At 43.8% G+C, this 18,360-nt stretch overlaps 1 protein-coding gene across 2 annotated transcripts in view; it reads right to left on the reverse strand.

The window, feature by feature from the left end:
* Positions 1-18,360, reverse strand: part of LOC135216322 (serine/threonine-protein kinase SIK3-like) — a 1,037,686-nt gene that overhangs the window by 363,348 nt on the left and 655,978 nt on the right. The window contains exon 15 of one of the 2 annotated variants that reach the window (XM_064251492.1): positions 26-556. The exons of the other annotated variant lie outside the window; for it this stretch is intronic. Within the exon in view, the coding sequence (XP_064107562.1) occupies positions 26-556 (531 nt within the window). The remainder of the gene's footprint in view (positions 1-25; positions 557-18,360) is intronic. 2 annotated transcript variants of the gene reach the window in all.

Consider the following 18,360-nt stretch of genomic DNA (forward strand, 5'->3'; position numbering starts at 1 on the left):
CAAGGCTGTGGCCTCTCATAATTACCCACTATGGTGCAATCAGATGGATCTGTGGATGCTGAAACCAGCCAATTATTTTCCTGTACTGTGGGAAGGCCAGTCTTCCTTTTTCTTGCATGGTGCTTTCCCCTAGGGTTGTTGTTGTTGGTCGTGTTGTTGTTGTTATGGGGTGGAGGAATACCCGAAACTATTCCTGGGACTGTTGAGGGAGAGGAATAGGCACAGGAAGGCGAGGAGGTGCAGGTAATGGAAGATGAAGAGGAGGATAATAAGGGAGATGGAGAGCAACAACTGTAACCCACAAGTGGATGATGGCTGGATAAGCTGTGAGGTGGAACAGGATTAGGAGATCTCTTAGAGGAGCAAGGAGGAGGAATGCCTGAAACGATGCCTGGTTGGACAGGGGCATTTGTCGATGAGGAAGTAGGGATACCTGATGTTATACCAACACTTAATGATGAATTAACAAATGGTGGATACATATACTGGAGGTAAGGTGGAGAGCAAGGCCTTTGCATCCGAGCCTCTGCTTCTGATCTCAAATCTGGATTGATTTCTATGAATTCACGGAAAAATTTGCCAATAAATGTAAAAAAGAATATATCAATTAAAGCAACAATAAACAGCAATATATATTTACAAACCATTCACAGCAATGGGTTGGGTTTTTCAATTTACAATTGGGAATACATTATTTTCCCACAAAAGCGAGATATATAAAATGAGCAATTTCCAAGCAAGCAGTTACAAGAATGAGCAAATTCAGCAAAAATAAATGAAACATGTCGCATAACACAGGCATCAGAGGCAGGCAAAGGTAAGGATTCAGGGAGGTGAGAGGAAAAGAAAAAATTAAAAATTAAAACTAATAACTGGAAGAAAAAAAGTATATACCAGAATGAAAAGAAAAAAATGAGACCATAAAATACATGCACTAAATAAAATGTTAACACACACAAACTGAACTTCATGCTTGTAACAAAATTAATAATATCTACCATATACGTAAATAGAATAGGTGCATGTCAGATCTTATAATCCAAGCAAAATTTTTCAGGAGACTGACAACATCAACTAAGTAACTACAAGACTTGATAACTATCTAGCATAACAAAAATAGATGTGCTCATCATTCACTGCAGGAGTGGGCTGAGAGAGACCAACACAAAGAGCATAACAAATAAAAAGCAGATTCTCTCTATTTAGCCACAAATAATAATGCCTGGCCTTCAAGCATTATATGCCCATTACTATCGCTATTAACGAATCCATTCATATCCTCTTAGGAATTTATACAAAAACACATATCAAAAGACTGACTAATGACAAAATACTGAGAGAAGGTTTCATAAACAAAACATCATGTCCTTGAAACTACACAAATAAAATAATTAAAGTGAGGCTTTCCAGAGTCACAGAAGGTAGTTACAGCAATCTTTGTCTATTGTGATATTCAAAGGCAAAGCTTTTCTATATTCTGCCAAAAATATACCAAAAAGTATCTAGAATACTCGATGGCAAAATATAAGTTAAAGGATACACTGAAATGATCATATTCATACCACATACACCCTGAACTACCAAAAGATTCCCTGTCCTATAAGTAATAAATTTATCAACTTACTTTATAGGTTTGCAACTTACCACATGTACCTCATCCCACTCAAGCTATCACACATTAATTTTCAAATATTATTACACCATTCACTTGATGCTTTAAGCCTATTTCAACCACTGCACAAATGAAAATGGGAAACTATAATAAATTATTATTCACCCAAAAAAATATTAAACAATAAAAAAAAAACCTTGGATATCTATACAACATAGAAGACAACGCTAGCCTTTATTAGTTCCCTTCTTTTATGTTCTAACTCACATAAGAAATTGCGATAAAAAACTTGGAGAACAGTACAGTTGAATACAATACATATAGTTTTTATTAATTAGTAAATATTAAAAAATAGGATCCTTGGAAGTAAAAACTGTAAATATAATAAAAGACTAGTCTAATAGATTAACTATGCTGTACATTATTACCTTCCCAAAACTATGGGAAATGTCACTAAACAGAAAGCAACAACTTTCATTTAACTTAGGGTATACGTACTAAAAAAGGGATTTTGACGAAGGAAAAATCTATTTCTGGGCAACGACCTGTGTCGCCCTGTGAAATGGTTCCTTTGATACTATTTCTGAAGAATAAATATTGCTATTCATCCTAGAGAAAAAAGAAACAATATAATGCCAAGATAAATGGCTCGCTCACTTCTTATAGAAGTGTCGGTATAGTAAGGAGCGAGTGGAATCACTACCAGAGGTCCCTTGCCATTTAGCTTCTTCCTTCGACAAAACCCCGAACTACGGAGGAGCCGTGCTACAGCTCCCGGTCTACTACTACCGTGAGCGCCTCCGACGCCTGAGACGTCATTCCTGAAGATAGCCTCCAAGCTTTGGGGTAAGCTGGGTGAGGATAATCTAACTACAGGGTGGGGTTTCACAGGGCGACACAGGTCGTTGCCCAGAAATAGATTTTTCCTTCGTCAAAATCCCTTTTCTGGGCTTGACCTGTGTCGGCCTGTGAAAATAGTACCAGAGAATGCCAAACACCAAGCTTGAGGAACAGTACAGATAAATTAAGAAGGTAAAGTTAAACACTTGTAAGGTTAATAGTATAATAATCAACTAAAATTACAGTCTTACCCTAAGGGAAGTATAAGCCCTAAAACACGGGTTTATCACTTAAAATTAGTTAGCCTAACAACAAATACAATAACAAACAGGTTAAGGCAGAAAGACAAGATATAAGTTGATATATACAAAAGAATGGAACTGAATCCGATTAGAATGATGAACAAAAGCAAACTCAGGTAACCCGCCAATACATGGAGGCGACTAAACTAAGTAAGGGTGCAATGGGGCAGGTAGAAGGGAAGGCTACAAGAAGTTATAGTAAAAATTAAGAATCGGGAGAAACTGTGTTTCCAGCTGCCACTGCTGGAAATTTGAGGGCTTCTAAGGGTTTTAGGTAGTGCCGTTTGAAAACTGTCGGAGATTTCCAGCCTGTATACTTCTTAAGATCGTCAAAATTCATGTGTTGGAAATAATTAATAGATGTGGCCACCGCCCTAACATCGTGGGCCCGAGGAAAGGACTCTGGATTGGCCTGTTTAATGAAGTATAAAATTTGTTGCCTGATCCCTTTCAGGGATAAAGTACCACCTCCCTTCCTAATGAACAATGGGCCTGAAGATTTCAGAGTGTTCTGCTTAAGGTAGGCTCTTAATGAGTTGACAGGACAAAGGGAAATGTCTTGAGGTAGTGGTAGGATTTTCCACGAGGACCATCTGTCCTGTGGGTCTTCATTTTTGGCTAGAAAATGGCGATCTGGGGTAAGAGGACTTCCCCTGAGGGGAGGAACTCAATGTGGCCTGGTTCCCTTGATAAAGCTGACAGTTCTGATATTCTAGCTCCGGAGGCTAAACTTAATAAGAATAGGGTTTTCCTCAGGAGGGATATATAATTGCAAGAGTCATTGTTAATGTCCGAGGCCAGTTTGAGGACATCATTTAAGAACCAAGAGACTGATTTAGGTCTCGTTGATGGTCTTAATCTAGCACAAGCTTTTGGTATGGACGTAAAGTACGAATCCGTAAGGTCTATGCTAAAACCAAATTGGAAGATCTTTTTAAGAGCTGATTTGGTCGTAGTGATAGTGCTTGCTGCTAAGCCTTTCTCAAACAATGATCTGAAGAAAGTTATGGCTAGGTTCGTTGTCATGACTTGAGAATTTGACAACTTAAGGAACTCTGCTCAGTGTTTTCTTGACAGATGAATCATATTGTCGGAGAGTAGATTCTCTTTTATCTGATTCCAAGAATGAGATATTCTGGGGATCAATTTCTGCATTCCTCATGGCTGCGAATTTCATGAAAATCCATAAAGTTAGGGTTTTCTGAATTCTTGAGGAAGCGGACACAGTCTGAGTTTGCACTAACTGGGTTAGTTTGGGGTTGGGAATCCGTAGTGGTCGGAGTCTCAACTCTAGGAGTAGAGGGAACCAATTGCTCTTGGGCAGTTGGGAAGCTACTAGAGCTACTTGGCCTTTGAATGTCCTGAGTTTGTCTAAAACTTTCATGAGAAGGTTCACCGGAGGGAAGAGGTAAATATTCTTCCATTCGTTCCAATCGAGGATCATTGCATCCGTAGCGTATGCTAGAGGATCGAGGTTGGTGCCACGTAACAAGGGAGTTTGTGGTTTGACTCCATGGCGAAGAGGTCTACTTGGAGTCCGGGGACTTGTAGACTGATCCAATTGAATGAACTCCTGTCCAGTGTCCACTCCGATTCCAACGGAGCGGAGCGTGATAGAGCGTCTGCTACTACGTTCTTGACTCCTGCCAGGTGAGTGGCTGACAGGTGCCATTTGTTTTTGCATGCCAGAGAAAAGATGGCTATCATGACATGGTTCAAGTGGCTTGACTTGGATCCGCCCCTGTTGATGCAGTGTACTACTACTGCACTGTCCAGAACTAATTTGAAATGAGAGTTCTTGGGCGGACGGAGTCGTTTCAGTGTGAGGAATACTGCCATGGCCTCCAGTACATTGATATGTAGCTGGCGGAATGTTTAACGACCAAGTTCCTTGAACTTTTTCGTACTGGGAGTATCCTCCCCACCCTGTTTATTTTGAGGCGTCTGTGTGGATCACTAATGATGGAGGGGGAAACTGTAGAGGAATTGCTTTTGAAAGGTTCTTTGTCTCCGTCCAGGGGCGGAGACGTTTCCCGTAAGATTGCTGGATAAAGGCTAGTTTGTCCCGTGGATCTGCAATTCGCTCTTGAGCGCCATACTCTGTTTATATCTTTGAGTTTGGCTCTGAGCAGAACGTCTGTGACTGATGCAAACTGGAGTGAGCCCAGGATCCTCTCCTGGCACCTCCTGGATGTTTGTTGTCGTTTTGAGAAATTGTTTTGTAGCTCTTGCAATTTCTTTCCTTTTCAACGACGGAATTGATAGAGTGCGCGATTGTAAGTCCCACTGAAGGCCTAACCACTGAATCGAGATTCCGGTGTTAGTCTGGACTTGGTTTTGTTTATTTGAAAACCTAAATGTTCCAGGAATTGATCACTCTGACCGTTGCTTCTTTGCATTCTTTGGGGTTCTTTGCCCAAATAAGCCAATCGTCCAGATAAGCCACTAACATTATTCCCGTCGTTTCCTTAGCTCTTGCACTACTGCTTCCGCCAATTTTGGTGAAGATCTGGGGGCTATGTTGAGCCCGAATGGCATTACCTTGAAGGAGTAGGATCTGTTGCCTAGTTTGAAGCCTAGGAATGGACGGAAGTGTCTGGCTATGGGAACATGATAGTAGGCATCTGTAAGATCTATAGAGGTTGTGACGGCCCCACGGGGAAGTAAGGTCCGTACCTGCGAAACGGTCAGCATCCTGAACTTGTCGCAATGAATGAATAAGTTCAGATGGGACAAGTCTAAGATGATTCTTCGGTTTTACCGAGTTTTTCTTTCTTTTGGCACGCTGAACAAGCGTCCTTGAAATTTTAAATTGTTGACTCTTGAGACTACTCCTTTGAGAAGGAGGTCTTCGGTATACTCTACCAATTCCGTTGTTGGTGCTTGATAGAATCTGTTGGTTGGAGGAGGGCCCTCTAGCCAACTCCAACCTAGTCCCTTTGTTACTATACTTGAGCCCAAGGGGCTGAACCCCCACCGCTGGCGGAAGAGGTACAGCCTCCCTCCTACCTTGGGATTCTCACTGCTGGTTTGCCGAGGGGCGGCCACCTCTTGCTCCTCGGAAACCTCTTCCCCTGTTAGCAGCCCGCCGATCCTCTGAATCAGAGGCACCTCTTGCTCTACTGCCTCTCGCAAAACCTATTGAAAGCCTGAAAGTTCTGGCTTTCATAGTTGGAATTGTAGGCTGGCGAGACAGCAAAGGAAGTGGAGGGTTGAGATTGCTGGGACTGAGGGGTCAGAACAAGGTATTGTTGTTTGACCCTTCGACGATGGTTGCCCTTGTGATGCTGGACTGCCTGAACCAACGTTTGTTGAGAAGGCTGGAAGGGAGAGAACTTCCTTGGTTTCTTCTTGTTCCTTGGGTTAGGACCAGAAGATTCCTGCCTCCGCTTTGCTACCAGTCCCCACCTGACTTTGAGGCACTGGTTGACCTTAGAAGCCTCATGAAGGACTTCTGCTACTACTGGTGCTGGAAAGAGGTCCGTTCCCCAAATGAGGGAAGCAATCAGTTTATTTCGGTTCATGGCGGATAGTAGCTTCCGCCAGAACGTGCTTCCTACAATTTCTCCTGGCTATGAGGAAGTCGTAAAGGTCACACTGCATGGTGTGCAGCAGACCTTTAGCCAAAACTTTAAATAACTGGCTCTTGTTGGTATACAAGAGCCGTCATCTCCGCCATAGTCATGGAGGAAAGGGATCTCGCGAGCCTAGTCCGGGCGTCGTACTCCATCTGGATGAGAGAGTCCGACAACCTGGGGAGTCTCTCACTAAAGAGAGAGGTGGCACAGTCCGCCTTTAGTTTTCCTACTGAGAAAGTAGGAACTGCCCCTTCGAAGTACGTCTCGGAGCCTGGGACTAAGAGAGAGGTGGGTTCCGTCTCTCGTAGTTGAGCAGGGGCTCGTCTTTCAGGGCGGCCTGAAAGGTTGCTTCCACTACCTTAAGGGTCAGTGGTAGCGGAGTCCCTTCCACCGGAGTAAAAATGGTGAAAGGACTCCTAAAGGCTGTGATGCGGGTGTTTTCACACCCCCATTCTTCCAGACTTCTCATTAGAGTCTGCTGTGCCTGTTCCCTCGGAAGGATCACTGTTTCCTTGGGAACCTTGTTCCTCCCTCTCATCATCGCTGCTTCCGTTAGTCGGACGTAGCCAATGAATGGTGTTGAAGGTCTCTGGGGTGGAACTCGAAGTCCTCACGCCTTCGAGTTCCTATGCCTTCGATTGTCAACATTCCGTTGACAAACGGGGCATACGAAGCGATCCTCCAAGGGTTGGCCGCCTTGAATTCCGGCAGTTGGCTGGAATCTGGCATTGGAAGAGGAGAAGGTGGCACAGATAGAGGGGAACCTGCCGCAATCGAGGTTTGGATCCCGGCGATGGCATTCTCCTGAGCGGCCAGCCGTTCCGCCAGCGATTGGATCGACTGGCCGGAAGACGTAACAGAACTGGAGAGCTGGGAGAGCACCGAGCCGACCTTGTTGTCAACCAAGGCACCCCTACGATCACTCCCACCTGCTCCAGAATGTTAGCCGAAAAGGATTCGGGATCAAAAAGAGGGACTTGAGCCCGATCCTTACGTGATCTATGTTTGGGGGACCTCGACGCAGAGGAAGAGGCCTCCTTGACCTAACTGATCCGGGGTGGTGAGCCGGAGTTATAGTGTCTGTCAGGATGACCGATTTCTTGGGGAGAGACTTTTTAAGTTTTCTCCTCGGTCATCTTAGCCTTGGGGATCACTGAAGTAGCCTTAGGACGGACAGACCGCTGCTCTTCAGTGAAGCCCCGGAAAGAAGTGGAAGTAGAAGGATCAGTAGAAGGTGATGGAGAAAGGGAATTCAGGAAAGGGCCCTGAGAACCCACAGGAGCTGCCCCTACTACACCCTTACCTGTACCCATGGAGTCAATAGCCATGGGTTCAACGTCGAGGTTCATTGCCGCAACGTCTTCTGCAACGTCCTCTGGGAAATCCCCCTCCTTGTAGGGAGATCATGACTTGAAGGTCGGCCAGCAAAGGGGCGGCCGCTATCGGGTCCACCACTGATCCTTTCTTGGCTCCTGGAATATTAGGTCCGCCATATCCTGGTAAGAATGTAGGGGCGGCCCTTAGAATTTCCGGCCAAAACCCCCTACCCAAGCTTTGAGAGTCGACAAAGCTTTCTTCTTTTCTTCATCAGAACCCTGTAAAAAAGGGTCTAGAGTTAGGGAGAGGATAGGGGAGGAATGTCTGTTGTGTTGAGATTATATGAAGAATTGTGTCTCATATGTGAAAGGTATAATATAACAACAAGTATTCCAGGATGACGAATGAATGAAGAAAGTGCTAAGAAACTTACTACTAGTGAGGCATCTCCTACTAGCAAGTAGCAGGTTTGGCAAGCTTCATGATGCCAAACGATAAAATCCTCCACTTTCACTGCACATCCTGCATGAGAACGGCATACTATATGGCCGCATAGGTCTTGGAGGATGGCACTGCACCCAATCTCCTGGCACACATCTGTAAGTCAAAGGATACATGAGTACCAATGACAACCTCCGGTGGAATAATATGCAAAACTATCCGTGGGTGCCGGAGTAGGACCGACGGATAGAGATCTACGTATGAATATTACGTAGAAAATTACGAGGGGGGAAGAAAGTCTCTGCCTCCGCCTAAGCTCCCCACCTTGTCCATATACTAAAAACTAGACTCCGTTAGGGCCCGGAGTTCTCCGTATGGCCCGGAGTTAATTAATATTGAGTGAGCAATGTCAAACTTCTAACGAAGCAAGGGATAGTACGAGAGGCGGAAATAAAAAACCCCCCGGAGTAACGCAAAAGATTCTAAACATTAAATAACACAAAATAAAACAAAATAAAAACCCCTTATATCAGTAAGTGCTCGTGTGAACTATCCTAAGTGGGATAGGAAACCCAGTGATTCCCTCCCCCCCTCTCTATGTTCGGTAGCGGCGGATAGACCCACCTGCCGGACTGAACTGAGGGGGAAAGAGTAGGAAGAATGTGGGGTAGGGGAGCCCTCCCCCTGAGCGGCCAGTTAAGGACGGAGAAGAAGGGGGGAGGTCCCGAGCCCCCGAGGCACGTGACGAGTGAGAGTACCAGTAGGGGAGGGGAGATCCCCACCAGTCCCGTGAGTCACCCCCTCTCATGCAGACTCGGACGCTAGCTGTGAGAAAACGAGTCATCACCCATCGACGTGGATGGCAATGTATGGAGGGGGGGAATGGGGGACGGGAGGGGGACCCCGTAACCGGGTGGCTCACCGTGATAAACCAGGTGGTCTTCCCAGCCAGGTGAAAGATACGATGGTGGGAAGAACCGTCGGAACAACATCAATATCACTGATATAAATAGGATTATTTATAATAATCAATCAAATAAAATTAAAAAGCGATATCTTAAAGCTAGACTAACACGGGGAACACGAAGCTAAGCAAACAGAAAATTAGGTTAATCGCCGATCCGAAGAAAGGGGTAATTGTTAGCCTAATTTAACCTCTAGTTCAAGAAAACGGGGAGGGGGCAGGCTAATCACCAATCGACAATGGGGTATGAAAGCCTAACTTAACGGTAAAATAAATTATAACAGGGAAGCTAATCGCCATACCGAAGCATGGTGTATGTTAGCCAACCTAGTACCTATAATATTATTAAAGGTAATCAGGAACTAGAGAAGGAAAGAGAGAACATCAGAATAATTAAGATGATATGACTCTCAATCGTGACTGATAAAACTCCTAACAATGTAAGGCGTAGCTAGACTAAGGTCCGAAACGTGCGGTCGGAGCGGTGCCCCGTGGAGGCCTAACTAAAAAACTACTGCATAAAGATATAGAGACTATGTATAAGTAACCATATCTAAAGTACTGAGAAAAAGGGAAATCTCTAACGGTATGGAAGACCGAAAGAGATACCCGTACCGCCATGGCGGTCGAGGGGCATACCGGCCGATAAGGCTCCGAATATGTATAAAACACGAAGATCATCATAAAATGAGATCAGTAACCCCAAACAGTACTTAACTTAGAAGCAGAAGTTGAAGACATCTTGAAAATAAATCCAAATAAATCCAAATAGAGCGAAACACAGCACCGAAAAAATTTAACGTTTGGTGTAACGCGCGCTATCGAAAGGAATGACGTCTCAGGCGTCGGAGGCGCTCACGGTAGTAGTAGACCGGGAGCTGTAGCACGGCTCCTCCGTAGTTCGGGGTTTTGTCGAAGGAAGAAGCTAAATGGCAAGGGACCTCTGGTAGTGATTCCACTCGCTCCTTACTATACCGACACTTCTATAAGAAGTGAGCGAGCCATTTATCTTGGCATTATATTGTTTCTTTTTTCTCTAGGATGAATAGCAATATTTATTCTTCAGAAATAGTATCAAAGGAACCATTTCACAGGCCGACACAGGTCAAGCCCAGAAAAGGTTAAATATTTTGCCAAAAAATTATAAAATTATAAAATCCAATTAAAAGCAGTAAATTATGAAATTTTAGAAAAAAATTTGCTAATTATGTATATCATAAAAGGAAAATTAAACAACCTGCTTTTTTTTATTTATAAGGGCGTACCCCAAAATGCATGAGACAAAATGTTAGGTGACAACTACTCACCCCACATTTCCTCAATTTGTTTTGAATTACATTTTTAAAATTACCAACAGCTTCCCAGCTTGAGTAATTTAATGAGTATACATACAAGTTTCTTCGCTGACTTCAGCTATTGCATCAAATAACAGCTGTTCAGTAACAAGTAGAGCAAAAGATAATATCAACAAGGTAATCAGGTATAAAAAATGCACTAAGAGAGAATTTTACCATGCTGCAAATACTTGGAATAAAAATGCAAAAGTTAAAATAATTACACCCCAAATTACCAAATCTCTTGATCTCACTTATGCCTCAATACCTGGCAGATGTGGTTAGCCTAGTACAGTATAACTTCAATTTCGCCAAGAAAAGCAATGATTAATGCTTGAGGAGATTCTGCCCCCCCCCCTCCTCCCACCCCTATAACCAGAAAGAAATCCTTCACCTCACCTGCTGCATCTGCTATTTTCAATCTCCAATCTGCAGCAAACATATGTTCCAATCAGACAAGACAGAATGATAATAACCTTAGTAAAATAAGAGGTTTCTGTTTAAGTAACATAAAAATTATTTAAAATTTTCTTGTACAGCAACCATCCTTTTAACAGAAAAACTCCTTGTTAAACAGTAGAGTTATCAACCAGAACAGCAGAGGAAAAGTGCACCCCTCCATGTTGTTTTAACAGTGGGGTCAGGGTGTTTGTCCTTCCATCCTGACAGATCCAAAGGTGACAACTAATATGCTGAGATTGTAAGTTCAGCATTAATTCAGTGTCTTTCTGCAGACTAGCCGCACAATCTTAGAGCCCCTCTGCATGATGGCTGTGACCTAATGGCCCCTTGATTTACAAAATACTGTATGTTCCAACAAGGAAAATGAGAATATGTACTGCAATCCCTCGAAGAGCATGCACCCATCATCATCTGGTCCTCTATACAAAATCTACAATATTCTAAAGAGACAACTGTACAAGAGCTCATTTGGTGCTACATGTATCAATGGTGCTTCTATTCTTTGCTTGTCCTTTACTTTCTACCTTGTTAAACCCACTAACACAATTCAACATGACCTGCTGATGACAGTCATATATCCTTCAAACCAATTTCTAGAAAAGATGAGCTGTACGAACCACACACTGAGCATTTTTCATGCGGGATTAACCTCTTTGAAGGTACCATGTGTTTAAAAGAAAATACGTACATACCTCAAATATATATGCAAGAGAGAGTACTGTACTATGCCAAGTCTAGCAATCTGTCTACCCTACCCTTGAAGCTTATATTCTCTCTCTGTTGTATGATGTATCAACCCTGAGGCCTAATAATACATTCAGTATTACCCTTATCGATGACAAAATATGAAAAGCAGTGAATTACCACACTAATACACTTGACAGAAATGACCATCAAACAAGGGTCAGCTGATTATTTTCAAATAGTCAAAGCCTGAATCTGAAGGCCCACAGCAAGTTTCTTATGCTCTTAAACATCTTAACATCTTGGCAAAGGGGAAAAAATATTTCAAACGTCACCAACAATAAATGCAAAAGCAAAAATTCTCTACTGAATTGTAGCTTATGTGAGAATACAATGTAACAAATCTGATAATCCCTAGTTAGGGTCAATGTTTTCATGAATTCCAGGTGTTTCTACATATGTCCCCCCTTTGTCCACTTATTAGGAAAAAGAACATTACCAGATCTATTTTGTTTCCTAATTTGGTCATTTCCATGTAAAAATACATTCTGGGATATGAGTAAAAGCAACAGAAGAGGACAATATTTTACTAATCAAAGAGCCAAATTTTCAAAGAATAGTTGCATTAGATTAGTGGTGTTGGCAGTAACTTCTTTCCAAGGTTCAAATCCCTCAAAGATCTTGATAGAATTTTACTGGCACAATCCCTGTGACTCAGGAATGGGGGCTGGGAACGGACAGCTGTACCCGCTAAGTCATCAGTAGGCACCACCATGCTTACCTAGGCCCAAGGGTAGAAATAGGCTTCATTGCAGACCACAATTGTGGAGTATGTTTGGTTCTAGACAATTATGCATTACTGCAATGACCCGTCTATGAACATCTTCTGGCAACACTTACAATAATTTTGAAGTGCTGCAAAAAGAAAATATTTCATTGTGAAATATTCAAAATGATCAAGTAAATAAGTATATTTCTCATTAATAACTATGACACTCATTTTTACTCTTCAAGTTAGTTTGGTTTAGTTTCATTCCATGAGTAATAAGGATGTCCATAGTGAGGTGTGTATTCCATCTTCCTCATTCACAGTATCTTTTCATCATCCATTTCTGGCCAGATGCAAAGAAGGCTATTGTACAATTGGTATCTATCATGGTCCCCATGTACATACATCATCTTGGCATGGAGGGCATGAAGCCTCCTTAAGTCAAGGAAATTTTGTCTTACTGTATTTGCTTCAATCTTGGTCAAATCAGAATGTGCTCAATTTAACCCATAGGGTCCTCATTTTCCTATAACTGCCATACTCCACAGAGGCATAACATTAGAATCAATTCTTATACATAAAAAAAGTAAAAATAAAACTAAAAATATCAGAATCTCATATTAGAAGCCATTATTCTGGCTAAATTCTAGCTAAAGTTTATAAACCAAAATATCAAAGTGGATGAAATCCACAAAATCATTCTACAGAGAGAAACTGTATTGATCTACTAAAACAATCCAATCACTAAGTCGCTTAACAAATATACTATACAACTTTAAAGCTCTGCACTAAGGTTGGGGGAGGGAGATATTTGAAATATTATGTTTCCTGTTTTGTTGGCCTATGACAAACTAGACTTTGATATAATCCAAAAGCATAACACTATTTCACCCAGGATGTCTCCCAACAAAGTCATTAATAATAATATTAATTAATATAACAATAAAATAGTAGTTTGCCATTCAAATTGAGAGAGAGAGAGAGAGATGATGAGAGAGAGAGAGGAACGATGAGAGAGGAGAGAGAGAGCGAGAAGAGACGAGAGAGAGGGAGAGGACGAAGAGAGATGAGAGAGAGGAAGTAGGGAGGGAGATGACGCGGAGACCTGACGGAGACGAGAGATCGAGAGAAGAAATGCCTTGACGAGGAGAGTGAGAGATATGGAAAAAGGGATTTTATAAGGAGAGGAGAGAGGAGAAGAGAGAGAGCATGAAGAAAGGAGAGTGAGGGTGAGAGAGAGCGAGAGAGAGACGCGAGAGAGGAAGAAGAGGAGGGGAAGAGAGAGAGACGGAGAAGGAGAACGGAGGAGAGAGACGGGGGGGGGACGAGAGAGAGAGAAGAGAGAGAGAGAGAGAGAGAGATTGGAGAGAAGAGAGAGACGAGAGAGAGAGAGAGAGAGAGATTATGATACAAAACACTAGTTTTGCTAGTTACATATATCCTAACGAAATGCATGATAATGGTACAATGCAAAACTAATACAGAATTTCATTCAACAGTAATAAAAAAACATAGTTGATGAGCTTAGATATAAGAGAATATAAAATACAGATACTGAAAGCTTTCAAGTCTCCTGTAATAAAGTAAAAAAATTATAATTTATTTGCCTGCATCCTCTCACATTTCCTTTGCTCAAGCACTGTGGTATCTTAACATGAACTACAACTCTTCATTCGTCAATTATTTTTACCTACTACATAATTAGTGTTATTACCTTATTCTGATTTTAAGTATCAATACCAAAATACTCTCTAAAGAAATATAAAAAAATCTCATGATAATGATGAGTAACATCTACACTACTCTATTATTTAAAGTTTGGTTCCTTACTCTTGTTTTTCCTTAGCCAAAATGCATTTCTAAAATTTTTATTATTTTTAACTTCTATAAAAAATTTAAAAGTTTGTCAGGATCTTTTTCAAACCTTACATTTTCTGGGCTCGACCTGTGTCGGCCGGTGAAATGCTCCTGTAACACGCATTTCTAGGTATAAATAGATGCTAAATATACCAGAGAAAAAAGTTAAATGGAATGCTGAAGTTACTACCCTCAGCTCGATCACTCATAGGGGGTCGGTATAAGCACAGGGGCCAGTGGAGGCCACTACCACAGGTTTTCTGCCAATTAGAAGATTCCCTTCAAAACCCCTCTCTAGGCAGGTGCCGTTACAAGGACTACAACATCTACCTTCCGCTCGCTACTACTACAACTCACGCCCAATGGCTTTATTCCTGTATTAGCGCGCTTTCAGTGAACACACGTGTCTTTCTCGCTGCCCTCTTTCTGAGTTTTTTGATGAAGCCATGTCTGCTCCAGAGCCCCAAGCTTCTTCATCCAAGTTGAGTATTCCATTTTATGTTTTTGTATCTCATGAGAGCTCGATGCATCCCTTTTAGCCCTTATTTGGCCCCTTAGTCTCGCGAACCGGGGTGACGCTCTTTTACATCCGCCATCTTGGGTGCATCATTCGACGAGTGCGTTCTTTCACTTTGTTTGTTTATGATAATATTTACCTCACTGTTTGCTTTTAACTGTTTATATCTTTTTTGTATACCCCATCATTATTCTAGCTCCTGTCGTTTCTGGAACTTTGGTCTTACGAATTTTATCCTTACGTTGTAGGCCCTAACTCGCTCCTGACGTACTCTGAGGTCTCTTGTTATATGTTTATTTTTCGTTTTTCTAGCCTTTGGCTTTTGTCCTCAGTCCCTCAGGAGCGTGTTCGTTCCCCTTCGTACGTATTATTTATTTATATTCTTTTTATATGCGAGTAGTGTATTTTGGCTTCTAGCTAGCCTATAGTACGCCAGTTTTGTGGAGAGGGCGATTCCTCTCTCTCTCTCTCGCGATTTTTATGCATGCATTCTTTTATTGTATTTTCGATGTTAGCCAGTAATGCACTCGATTATATGCACATTTATGATAAATATTCATATTCCTTGTGAGGTTGGAAGTTCTTGTGTTTCCTTTCCTGGCCTACCCGACCAGACCTAGGCTAGGTTTTGGAAGGTAGTTCAGGTAGCCCTGCCCTTCCACCCTTCGGCCCCACCCTTACCGCCCCCTGCCTACGCTGCTGTGCTTCCTGGGAGAGCGGTCCAGGACAGAGAGTCTCTCTCGTGTCATGTTTGTTGGGCCTAGACCTATCGTACTTGACCAAATCGGAATTTTTCAATTTTGGATTGTTTTATTAGGTTCTATCCGTCCACTTCATGACGTCCTTTGGAGGCCGAGCTAACCTACCTGACCGGATCCATACCGATCTCGGAGGGTTAGGCTAGGTCCTTGCTGGGTGTATTCCTTCCCCCTTGTTGTTCCTCTTTTGCAATTCTTCCAGTAATTCCTCATTATTTATTTTATGTTTGTCTTGTTGTGCGTAGCCTGGGCCTTTGCCCCCTTTACGATGTCAGTTGGCCTACCGTCTTCTGCTCCCTTTAGTGGTAGGCTTGTTACAGCTCCCGATAGGTGGTGGCTCACTGATCGGTTGCTGTGGCCAGGGGTTCACGACTTGTCCACTCTCCTCCAGACCACACCTCCCACTCCCCCCCCCTTTCCCCGGTCTTGTCTGGCACTGCCTAGCTAGCTCGCGGTTCAAGTAATCCTACCGATGAACGGCCGCTAGAGCATATATCTTTTCCAGGGGGGATTAGTTGGAGGAGATTTGTTGTTAGTAGTTTGTGCAATCTCTTTAATATGTCTCCGGGCCCGTAGGTCCTCTGGTCAGGTGGGGTCTACCATCACACCAGCCAGCAGGCTATACACCGGATTGTACGTACCACTGTTCCGCCGCTCAGTTGTCTATTCTCCCTGTTGTCTCCGCCTCCCCACTCATGTGGGGGCGGAATTGGGCTTAGAGCTGCGTTTTCTAGTTACCTTAGAATCGCTTCTCTTCCCCGATGCGATCAGATTCAGGCCTAGGTTTTACCTTTTCCCGTTCTGCTCGTATCAGCCCATCTCCGCCGGCATTTACTATTATGATAACGGGATTATGGACTCCGGAGTAGGTGAAGCCTTTAAGAGATTACGTTAGATTATATAGATACTATTTTATTAGCCTCTGTAGGTATGTCTCCGGATCCATATTGGTTCCGACGTAATGTGGTCTACCATCACACACGCCAGGGAAAATATACTGGAGTTTATTGTACCGTTGTTTCCGTTGCTCGGTTTCCCGTCTTCTTTGCTATCGCTGTTCCCCTCTTCGGTGGGGACAGAACGGGGCTCAGATAATGCACCTACATTTGATTACATTGCATTATTCTGCTGCGATGCGATCAGACTCAGGCTTAGGTCTTACCTTATCCCCCTGTTCTGCTCGTATCAGGCCCTCTCCGCTGGTTATAGCTTTACCGATCCCGAGGACGGATTCCGGAGCAGGCGGAGACACCCGAGCTTTTTCTATTATCCAGTGAGTTGAAATTGATAACCGATATTGCCTTTAACGGATTAAATATCTGGTTAAAGTGCATCCATCTGACCAGAATTAACTCCGGCGCCTCTACTTAATGATACTCATTTGACTTTTCAACTTACTGAAGGTCCGCTGCCAGGTGTCGGGATGTCCGGCTGCCCTGTATAAGCCGTACGGGCATGAGGTCTGCCGATCTCATGCCAACTGCGCCATCCCGGTATATTATATGGTCTGGCACCCAGACGCCTGCACAGTTTGCTACGAACTGGTCAGGATCGTCTCAGACGAGTCGGTAAGTAACATTCTCACCTCGTCGTTTCCATGAAATTTCTGCTATACGTTGACTTTGGGAAATTTCTTTGACACGGGGAATCCTAATTTGATTATTTTTACAGGTTAGTTTGTCGCTCAAGACTGCGTCCATGGCGTTCCTGAAGTCCTGGATGGGAGGATTCGGCAGGAATGCCAAGGCCACCTAGCCCTATGTGCTGTCCGAAGATCTGTGTTCCCTCCTAAACCTGGGCGCTCCGGTCTCGGCAGCTGTACCTGCATCTGTGGTGGATTCCATTTATTGAGGGCATCCGTCAGGAGACTCAACCCCTCCCGGAGGACCAAGAGGGCTTGTGTGACATGGTCACAGAGGAAGTCGCGGCCATCAGCCTTCACCACGAACCGATGGCCACAGAGGATCAGGAGGTAGGTAGGGAGGTAAATGAGGCAGGTAGTCTCCCTTTTAGTCCAACTCCTTCTCTTCCACCTTCTTTCCAGGGCTTTCCTACAAAGTCTGCCCCCACTTGGGATAGATCGGCCTCGGTCATCGCCAAGGTCAAGGCTTGGAAGACGAGATCCCTGCCAAAGGTATCCAAGCCTTCTAAGGCAGGCTCTGCAAGGTCGTCTTCAGCTCCCAAGCCGTCGACTTCCTCTTCCAAAGCTTCTCCCCCACCCAAAGGGTCGAGAACCAAGTCCTCCAAAGCCAGGCCGACGGAGTCCGGCTTCGACCAGGAGGCCTTTGCAAATCTTCTAATGATGAAGATGAGCGAGTTAGTGGACTCCAAACTTGAGTCGGTGTCCACTCGACTCGCCTCAGGCCTAGAGACCTCGGGTCAATTGATCTTGTCTCTGACCCAGAGGCTCCAAGCCCAGGAGGAATTAGTGTCCAGATTCCTCCAGTCCGGAACCACACCACAGTCCGTGACGGTACCGGACGCATCCAAATTGCCGCCATTCGAGAACAGCAACCTGTGGCGGTTAGCTCTGCACGCCCCATTCTCGGACGGAAAGCTGACGATCGAAGGTTGCGGAACCCGACCGGTAGAAGACTTTTAGTTCTTCCCGGCGGGCCTGCAATTTCCCTTTCCGGGCTACGCTAGACTAGCCGAAGATGCGCTAGTCAGGGTAGACAAAGTCCCGAAGGAGACAGTCATCTACCCTAGGGACCAAGCCCAGTCTGCATGGGTCCGCACCCTTACAGATTGGGACTGCGTCAACACAAAGTTGACGCCCCATAAAGGATGCTTTACGACGTTTGTGGCCCCACAAGGAGTTCTGACTCTTTGTACATCGAAGGTGGTGGAATTGACTCTGCAAGCTGGGGTAGAGGACAAACCTTTACCTCAGCTAAAAGAGACGGAGGCTAACTCCTTGCTCTT

This window comes from Macrobrachium nipponense, chromosome 6 (assembly GCF_015104395.2).
Source record: "Macrobrachium nipponense isolate FS-2020 chromosome 6, ASM1510439v2, whole genome shotgun sequence".
In the NCBI taxonomy this organism is placed as follows: domain Eukaryota; kingdom Metazoa; phylum Arthropoda; class Malacostraca; order Decapoda; family Palaemonidae; genus Macrobrachium; species Macrobrachium nipponense.